We start from the raw sequence: 9,766 nt of genomic DNA on the forward strand, positions 1-9,766 counted from the left end.
TTTTTAGAGTGTATTTATGTATTTTTGGAATACTGCTAATATACTATTGTAATGTAATGCTAATGCAATGTACGACTCCCTATACTATTTTTTTTTACTTCACAAGGATAAATGCTGTATAATCTGTTCTTTATTTAAAGTTATTTAATGTAGCAATTTTGCATTTTCCAATTCTGTCTAAAAATGTCCTAACTTTAGCCTGTCCAATTTATAAAACAATCCGTGAAATCAAATTCTAGACAAGCAGGAGATATGCCAACCAAGCCTAACCACCTCCCAACACATACATTGCACTTTTGAGTTATTTTCATTTTTGACATTAAAGATGCTCGTGTATGTGGGTGGTCATGTGACATGGGATGCGTCATACAGTATATGATGCGCACTGAGGAGAAGAGCATCTCATTCCCTGCAACCCTGCAAACCCAGAGAACCCAGAGAACTCTCACTCAGTGCTCGGGCTGCGGTGGAGCTGGAGAGCATCTCATCTGTTCACACAGAGAGGAACACCTGCGCCAACTATGTGAAGGTAAAAAACGGCATTTCTCAACTCTAGCAACCTGATGCATTTCGTCTTTTATTAAATTCAATTGCAGCGGTATTATAACGCTATAGAACGCTTTAGGTGAACTCTGTGGCATCGCTTATTTCAGCACAAATAGAAAAGTTAGCAGTTTTAATCTACAATGCGTCTCGCAGTGCAGTGGTCTTAAATATTAAATACCAAATGAATTGCTGTGAAGTTCTCTGACACACATGTTGCGATACTAAATATAAAAACGGAATTGAACCTAAATTGAACTTCTTTTGCCGAATAATGATTCAAAACACACTGATACGAGCGCACGGGTGATAGTGTACATTACAGTTAAATATAAGTCGCACACACATACTAGACTATCCTATAATGGTATTAGTTATTATTATATTCTGAGTTTATCATATATTTGAATTTCTAACTATAAATCATATATATTTTATACTTTTAATTGATAGTTATTTCAGTTGAGTCTATATATGAGATTGAAAAAAAGAAGAAGCTGTTTTTCTCACCAATATAAGGCTGTGTCTAAGTTGCCCGCTGCTTTATAACTGTATGTATGGTGTTTTAGGTTTAAGTCTGTCGGCATCAATTATTCAAAGCCTGTCTCTTAGAGTAATAATCCCTAGGTGCCCATCCATGCAAGAAAAACAACAAGCGCAAAATACAAGAGCCGTATGATGGCTCGTCTGAGAGGGCATTTATTTCTGTGCCCAGTGCAGCACCGATTGAGCTTCTGAGAGCACAGTATTCTCTGTAATCTTCCATATGTCAGTCTTATTTGAACATACATTCTCTCAATTTCATCCAACAGGTTTCCTTCAGCACATCTGTGACCATGCTGTTCCCTGCCTCCAAGTCCCATGTTAAATCCGTTCTGGATGGAGTGGCAGAAACCACCTTCAGAACCATCACTTCTGGACTGCAGTACATTGGTTCTAACGACGTCGGCTATGATGACCACATCAAAAGCGGATACCCACTGCCGAAGCCGTTCGCAGCCTACCGCAGAAGCTCTTTCGCAGATAAAGTGGGACCGGATGAGGAACTCATCGTAAAAGGTTTGCCCTTTTACCCCACGAACAGCTCTGACGTGTTCGGGAACTTCAGCCTCGGAGATGAAGGGAGCAGTCTGCAGTGCGGGGAGAACTTTATGGACATGGAATGCTTCATGATACTGACTCCTAGCCAACAGCTCGCCATAGCAGTGTTGTCTCTCACGCTGGGGACTTTTACAGTATTGGAGAACCTTGTGGTCCTGTGCGTGATACTGCAGTCACGTACCCTGCGCTGCAGGCCATCTTACCATTTCATTGGTAGCCTGGCCATCGCAGACCTGCTTGGCAGCGTGATCTTCGTCTACAGTTTCTTGGACTTTCACATCTTTCACCGCAAAGACAGTCCGAACGTGTTTCTGTTCAAGTTAGGGGGCGTGACGGCCTCGTTCACCGCGTCTGTGGGAAGCCTGTTCCTCACCGCCATCGATCGATACATTTCTATCCACCGTCCGCTGGCGTACAGGCGCATTGTGACGCGCACCAAAGCCGTGATCGCCTTCTGCATGATGTGGGCGATCTCCATTATCATCGCCGTGCTGCCGCTGCTGGGCTGGAACTGCAAGCAGCTCAACTCGGTTTGCTCTGACATCTTTCCGCTCATCGACGAGAACTACCTGATGTTCTGGATCGGTGTGACCAGCGTTCTGGTCATCTTCATTATCTACGCTTACATGTACATCCTCTGGAAGGCCCACCACCACGCGGTGAGGATGCTGCGGCGCACGTCTCAGAAGAGCCTGGTGGTCCACTCCTCCGACGGCACCAAGGTCCAGACCACCAGGCCGGATCAGGTTCGCATGGACATCCGCTTGGCCAAAACGCTGGTTCTGATCCTGGCGGTGTTGGTGATCTGCTGGGGGCCTCTGCTGGCGATCATGGTGTATGATCTGTTCTGGCGGATGGACGACAACATTAAGACAGTGTTTGCGTTCTGTACTATGCTCTGCCTGCTCAACTCCACCATTAACCCAATAATCTACGCTCTCAGGAGTAAAGACCTGAGGAGGGCCTTCCTCGCCACCTGCCAGTGCTGCAGGAGCACCTCCAGCACGACCCTGCAGCTGGACAACAGCCTGGAGTCAGACTGTCAGAGGAACCAGCACATCGCCGCCAACCGTGCAGCCGAGAGCTGCGTGAAGACCACTGTGAAAATAGCCAAATTGACAATGTCCGTCTCAGCGGAGACATCGGCTGAAGCTGTTTGATTGTACCGCGGGGTGTTGTTCGGATGCACCTCGTCTTAAAAGAATGTCTGTTTACTTGCCGGTCATGGAAAGGTACATGCAAGTATCCATGCATAAAGTTCAAAACACAAAGCTGCTTAAGTTACCACTGGTTTGATGAAGTGTTCACTATGACATTTCATTGCTTAAGTGCCAAATTAGATTTTTTTTGCTTTCTCTCAGAAGAGGTTCTCACCCAGTAAATGAATTTGTTGGGGCTTTTTTGTTGTTGTTGTTGTTTGCCCTTATATTTAATTGTAACGTGTGGATGTTGTGCGTGCTTTATGAAAGTTTACTATATTTTTATACTTTGAATTTTTGTTTTTTTGAACAATGATATCTTCTCACATGGGAATAAGGGGCTAATGATCTTTTTAATAAAAACGTGTAAGTATGAATTCAAATACATATATATATATATACACACATTGGTATCTATGTAAATATGTGTAAAACTCTGTGGAGATTTAGTGTATCCAACATCATTGTGATAAACGACAAAAGATAAGAGTCTCTCTGTTTTTGAGATGTCTTGTTTTGCCAATGAAAGAAATGTTATGAAAATGAAAGTATTATAAGAGGAGCAAGTTCTGTTGCTCCTCAAGTACATGAATAATGAAAGCAAGAAAAGTGAGACATTTGTTAGGTTAACAAATGTATTTAATCTCATTTACTAAGATATATTTGGTCCGTTACATGATGCTTTAGTGTTATTGTTTTGAGCGTCAGGAAAAAACTATTTTTACAGTAGTGTAATTATTTACAAGATGGCCGGTAATTGTGGTTTATCGTCACAGATAATACAGTGACTTGAAATAACTGTGTCGGATTTAAATCTGATTGTTCATTTTTATTTTGTCATTCTTATGATGCATTTCTCTGAGATGTAACGTAAAATTCATTTCACAATATGCACAAAGCCCAGAGAAAAATCAAAATTCTAAAAATAAATATTTGTTCATCAAAATTTGTATGTAATCTTGTAGGTAATTAACAAACAGCTGAAATGTACATATCATGATTGTTTAGTAATATTCCTTAAACCGTGAAATGGTGTGGTGGTGCTTTTTGTTTGCACTGTTCAAAAGGTGCATTTTAAGTACCTTTACCTGAAATGTATCTACTTAAGTATTGAAGCTTAGAAATCATTAAACGTCACAGTGGCTTTCGTCCCAAAGTAGTTCTTGAAAAAGTCTGTCTTAAAATACAGAAGCTGCTTGCACACGTATGTATCACAATTTCACGTTTTTATTTTATTTTTTATTTTAAATAAAGTCAGTTCTGACCTAAACTGTGTATTGGGATACTTTTATTTAAAACTGCAAATCATTGTGTCAAATCAGTCAGTATGGAGTCAGACCCAGACCATGTTGCACATATCGGTAATGCCTCTGGTTCCCTCTACTGGATAATCACAGTTCTTAGTTACACAGAAAGCAATGATTAACTTCAGAGGCAATGCATTGTTGTTGTTTTTTGTGTGTAAATATGTATCAATTTTTATGTAAAGGATAATGTAGAGTTATCATGACAAAATGATCCCTGATGACTTGATCTGGATCTGACATGAAACATCCCACTGTAACAGCATTAACAAATAAACATTTTAAAATGAACATTACCATCATTTTAATCCATCTTCAGTGAAATAGTAAACACATGGCATATTCATCTGATGAAATGCGTGTGTCCATGTAACAGCAGGGTGTTGTTGGCTCCATGGCCAGTGATTGTGCACAACGCCGGGAGATATGCTACACGCTTCATTTGAAAAACTTGTAGTTTGATGTTTAATGTACTAGAACATTCCAAATTTCTCTCACTCTTGTCATAAACACAATCCACTGCCACTATCTGCAGAGGAATGACAACATAACCCAAGGTGAAAGACAATATTGTTACATTAAGCACTTTTTCTCTTACTTTCACGCTCTCATTTTTTCAGAAATCCATTATGAGTAAACTGCGAAACGCAGCTTGATATTCAGATCAACAACCTTGGAACACAGAATTTCTGTCAAGCCTTAAACTCCACACAGGCAGGCATTACAAGAAAAGCACTTGACGTGGTTTTAATGTGCTGAGACAGGCCCGAGACAGTCCAAGTCATAAATAATGTTTACATATAAAAAGTGAGCTGAGAAGTTTTACAATAAGCTTTTTACCACAGAGAAATAACTCGGTAAACATACAAATATTGTCTATATCATGGTGTTGTTGCTTTGACCATAGATCTACTTTTAGTGTTCATGAAAAGTGAAGTGTGAGAGAAAGCTGGTTGTTTATTTAGTAGATTAAGCACTTTCATTGTCCATGCATCTTGGATGTCAAATGTTAAGATTTCTAACTAATAATATCTCTGCAGAATTTAGACAGACATTAAGCAAGACATGTCCTTTTATTCTGTTAGATTTTAATAGAATTGCAGCCCTGTTAGAGGTTCGCTGAGGCCCCCTTGTGTGGTTATTGAGAATCACTGGTATACAAAATCTTTTAAAGCATAAATCTGAAATCCCATGTTCTTTGGTGAAAGAAAGAAAGAAAGAAAGAGAAAGAAAGAAACTATTCATATGAAAGAAAAACTATTATTTCATATGGCTACCTCAATGTAACCAAAGTTAATATGATAACTTTATATACAAGTTATTATATTAACTTTGTTTACGGTGATAAATGATATCCCTGTTGAAAAAACCAGCATATGCTGGTTAGGTATGTTTTGACGCTGGGATGCTGGTTTAAGCTCGTCCTTTGCTGGTCCTTTGCTGGTTTATGCTGGTCTTTTTGGTGGTTTATGCTGGTCATGTGCTGGCAAAGGACCAGCATAAACCAGCAAAGGACCAGCAAAGGACCAGCATAAACCAGCATCCCAGCGTCAAAACATAACTAACCAGCATATGATGTTTTTTTCAACAGGGATATAAATAAATATATATGTATATGTTTAACATAAACCAACATTTTGTAAAAAAACTACCTGCTAATTTAGGCTAAATCTGCAACCATGTTCCCATTTTGGTGTATTTCTATTTTTGTCTAATCTTTAAGGATTTCATTAATATGTTTATATATTACATATTATAATAACATGTTTCATTACACATATCAGGGTTTTAATATACTCGAACACATTTTGGTAACAGCAAATTCTGAAAAAAACAGCTTATATTTAATGAGATGGACAAATCCCATTTTCTGAAGCAAGCACTTCCAGAGCCCAAATAGTGAAAAGTGGTGATTATGTTTTCATATTTGTAAGAGATATCATGACTGTCTGTGGGAATGTGACTAAGTGCCTCATGAGGGTAGATGTTTTTTTTGGCTCGAGCCTCAAGCCTGCGAGCAGATGATAAACCGCGGGAACCACAGCTATTATGAATGAATGATCAATTACACATACATTACGTTATGATTATGTTAGTGAATTAATATCTTGATCCCATGAGAGAATCGCTATTTGTTCAGTCAGAGGCCGGACTTTTATTTTGAAAACGTCGGCAGCCTTCAAGTTAAACCCGGAAGTGCAGCTCGCGTAATGATCAGTAACTAATCTGATCACGTGAAACGATCAGCTGAACGATCAAAACATTCATTACATGTTTTTAGAGTTTATATCAGACCTGCGCTTCGTCTGTGAGGTGAGAGAACTATAACATCGCGCTTAAACGGTCATTTAAGAGCAAATACTTCAGTGTAATTTACATTGTTTACACATCTGCAGGTTAAGATTATCAGACTACCATCAATCCACTGCTGTTTACTTTGAGGTACTTTAGAGGATCATGTAAATACCATGTGAATATGATAATATTTTATCTTTTCTACGTGTTAGTGTACGTATATAAAAGATATATAGGTATAGTACTATGGTATTACTCTGTTTAGCAAATGGTACCATGGTAACGTTAGTATCATGATTGTTTCGGAATTGTAACGTTAGCATGTAAATACATGAATATGGTAATTTAGTACCAGGATAAACAATATCAGCCCAATATTGTACCAAAACAATAAGCGTGGCGTGATACTTTCTGATTGATTCTCTTGTTTCAGATATAATGTCAGACCCTCACTGCATTCTGGGGTGTGTGAGGAGAGGTCTGCGGTTACATGTGTTTAAGGATGTTGCTCGTCAATATCCGGTCATTTTCTGTATCTTCACCTTTATGATCTCCTCCACCGTCATCCTCAACCAGTGAGTATCTTGACACACACATTTAATCAAGACATATTCTGACTGCAGCATTATATATTTTTTTCTCTAAATTCCACTTTTAGTGTCCATCAAGGTTTTTTGATCCCTGTTATGATTGGTGATTAACAAATGTATTTCCCGGCATGCAGTTAAGTGGCTTTTATATGTTATCGTTCCACTTTTTCCAGGTATCTCCATATTCTCATGATATTCTGGTTGTTTCTGGCTGGAGTGATCACATTCTACTGCTCCCTCAGTCCTGAATATCTGCTGCCAAATGTTCTCATCTCAATAAAGACAGAGAGGAAAGTAAGTATTAGTAAAAACAGGTCATTCAAACTTTAAAACCTCTGTCATGACCATCCAGATTTGAGGAATGTCTAGTCAGACGCCAGGAGTGCAATAATGAGAGTCTGTTATAAGAGATTGTTTAGTTACATAAACTCATAAGACTTGCAAGGGAGACTTTCCGTTTCTTCAGTATACATTTGTCAAAAATGTGTGTGCTTGCATTATTATTATTATTATTATTATTATTATTATTATTATTATTTTGTGACCCGGTATTTCGGTACCAAGTCGGTACTAAAAACATGAAAACGTTACGGTACCAGGTTTTCTTAAGTACCGGTGGTACCGAGTACCCGGTCAACCCGGTTCTTGATGCGCTAAACGAAGCTATCCTCTTCCAGTGTTGCTACATAAACTCATAAGACTTGCAAGGGAGACTTTCCGTTTCTTAAGTATACATTTGTCAAAAATGTGTGTGCTTCCATTATTATTATTATTATTATTATTTTGTGTAGTGTTGTCAAAAGACCCGGTATTTCGGTACCAAGTCGGTACTAAAAACATTAAAAACATACGGTTCCAGGTTTTTTTAAGTACCGGTGGTACCGAGTACCCGGTCAACCCGGTCCTTGATGCGCTATCTGAAAGCTATCCTCTTCCAGTGTTGCCAAGTCCGCGGTTTTCCCACGGAATTGGGCTGCTCACTGTTGCCGCGGGTTGTTTTTCATGTCCGCGGGTTGAAAAACGACCCCATTAACGTGATATTTAGCCCCAGGAATGCGAATTTTACCAGGGGAACCCCGCCAAAACATGCATATTTTATCCTCGGAATGTGATTTTTAACGGGGGACCCCCTCGAAACGTGGTTGGGTGGGTTTTGTTGTGAAAACCTGGCAACCTCTTCATAAAAGCAGTGGCGACCTCAAGAGGAGGAAACGCATCAAACTAACAAAACACCCCGATCTGTGTGTGTGTGTGTGTGATCATTGCTATATATTTTTTGTGTCTAAAAAGCTTCAGGATGGTAACCTTACTTCAGGTGTTCAATCAATATTTCAAATGTGAACAATAAGCATCAAAATAGCCAAAACATGGTATTGTAAAACAATCACAGAATATGCGTTTACACACCACATCTCCCTTCTCTTGATAATGCTTTATAATAACAGAAGTAGTGGCCTTTAACTACTGAGATGGAGCCTCAGTAGATGTCACAGTCTTAAAATAAAGGAAGATGTTTGCACCCTTAAATTAAATATCCAGAATTTTATTACAATCAAAACTTTCTGGAGCTTTCATTTCAGTATACGGAAATCTACCTTTATTTATTTATTTATTTATTTTTTGTCTTGCACCTTGAGCCCATTTTGGGTTTTGGATGTGCACAATAAAGTCCTTTTTTTTTTTTTTTTTTTTTTTTTTTCCTTTTTTGGTCATGACTCTACCTATTATTTAATTGTACACTAGTCTGTTCTCTTACCTTTATTGAGATAAAATTGTAGTAAATAATTAGTGATTAAGGGTGCTCCAATCAGGATTTTTGGAGGAGTTTTTAGACATTTTCCAAAATATAATTATCTCACCTAAATGTTTTATCAATGCAGTGCATTTTTGTTTTTACAATGGGGCAGTTGTTGCACAATAGCTTACACACAGCGCAAGCCTGATTTTGTGAGCTGTATGTGAGGTGGCCCCCTAGGAGAGCGTGCGAGTGCTGAATGGTTTAAACGCTGGCAAGACTTAAAAAGAAATGCAAATTATAAACTTTAGTGACAATGTGACTTATAGTGCAGACGCGATGTGCTGATTTGAAGCCATTTGCGCATTTAGAGAGGCAAAGAGAGAGCGTGCGGTGATTCACTCACGCAGTTTGTGAAATTACGTCTCACAGAAAGTTTTCAAATGACTTCGTAAGGTATTTAATAAAGAAATATGAACTGTACCTCACCTTCAGCATTATAATTATTTTACCCGCGCCGGACCGATTGAGATGGTGCCGCTGCATGTCATGCCAAACCTCTCTTGATGCCCACTTTGCTTGATGTTTGGTTCTTTCTTTCTTTGCTTTCTTTGCTTTCTCTGTCTATCTCCCAGTGCCCCTTTTTATCATGGCGACCTCTGACAAGCAAGGGTCACCCCAAGTGCCTGTACAGCTGGGTAAACTGACCCCCTCTTGCGTAGGGTCAAGTAAGGCCCCGATCAGACAGAACACATGTTTCAGGTTTGAAAACACAAGGTGCACCGCACTGCCTTTTTTGGTTCACTTTGGTTCAGAAAAGAGTAGTGTGCTGCTTTTTTTATGTTGCTAGGCAACCAGCGTATCAGCTGTCCTGTCAGTCTAATCAAGGATTATAGCACTCTAAAATCTTTGGTTTGCTGTTAAAGGGGTCATATGATGCTGCTAAATAGAACATTATTTTGTGTATTTGGTGTAATGAAATGTGTTTATGCGGTTTAA

General features: G+C 39.1%; 2 protein-coding genes across 2 annotated transcripts in view; both read left to right on the forward strand.

Annotated features, from left to right (window-relative positions):
• The first annotated feature begins 345 nt into the window (after positions 1-345).
• Positions 346-3,743, forward strand: LOC107680305 (cannabinoid receptor type 1A). Its single transcript, XM_016476147.1, has 2 exons — positions 346-529; positions 1,356-3,743. The coding sequence occupies exon 2, from the start codon at positions 1,380-1,382 to the stop codon at positions 2,802-2,804; it is 1,425 nt and encodes a 474-aa protein (XP_016331633.1). The 5' UTR covers positions 346-529; positions 1,356-1,379; the 3' UTR covers positions 2,805-3,743.
• Positions 3,744-6,355: 2,612 nt separating this feature from the next.
• LOC107680299 (sorting nexin-14-like) overlaps positions 6,356-9,766 on the forward strand; it is a 35,207-nt gene continuing 31,796 nt past the window's right edge. The window contains exons 1-4 of the mRNA XM_016476143.1: positions 6,356-6,460; positions 6,544-6,589; positions 6,876-7,017; positions 7,206-7,326. Of these exons, the coding sequence (XP_016331629.1) occupies positions 6,881-7,017; positions 7,206-7,326 (258 nt within the window). The 5' untranslated portion in view covers positions 6,356-6,460; positions 6,544-6,589; positions 6,876-6,880. The remainder of the gene's footprint in view (positions 6,461-6,543; positions 6,590-6,875; positions 7,018-7,205; positions 7,327-9,766) is intronic.

Source organism: Sinocyclocheilus anshuiensis, unplaced genomic scaffold, assembly GCF_001515605.1.
Source record: "Sinocyclocheilus anshuiensis isolate Anshui unplaced genomic scaffold, SAMN03320099.WGS_v1.1 scaffold1161, whole genome shotgun sequence".
Classification (NCBI taxonomy): Eukaryota; Metazoa; Chordata; class Actinopteri; order Cypriniformes; family Cyprinidae; genus Sinocyclocheilus; species Sinocyclocheilus anshuiensis.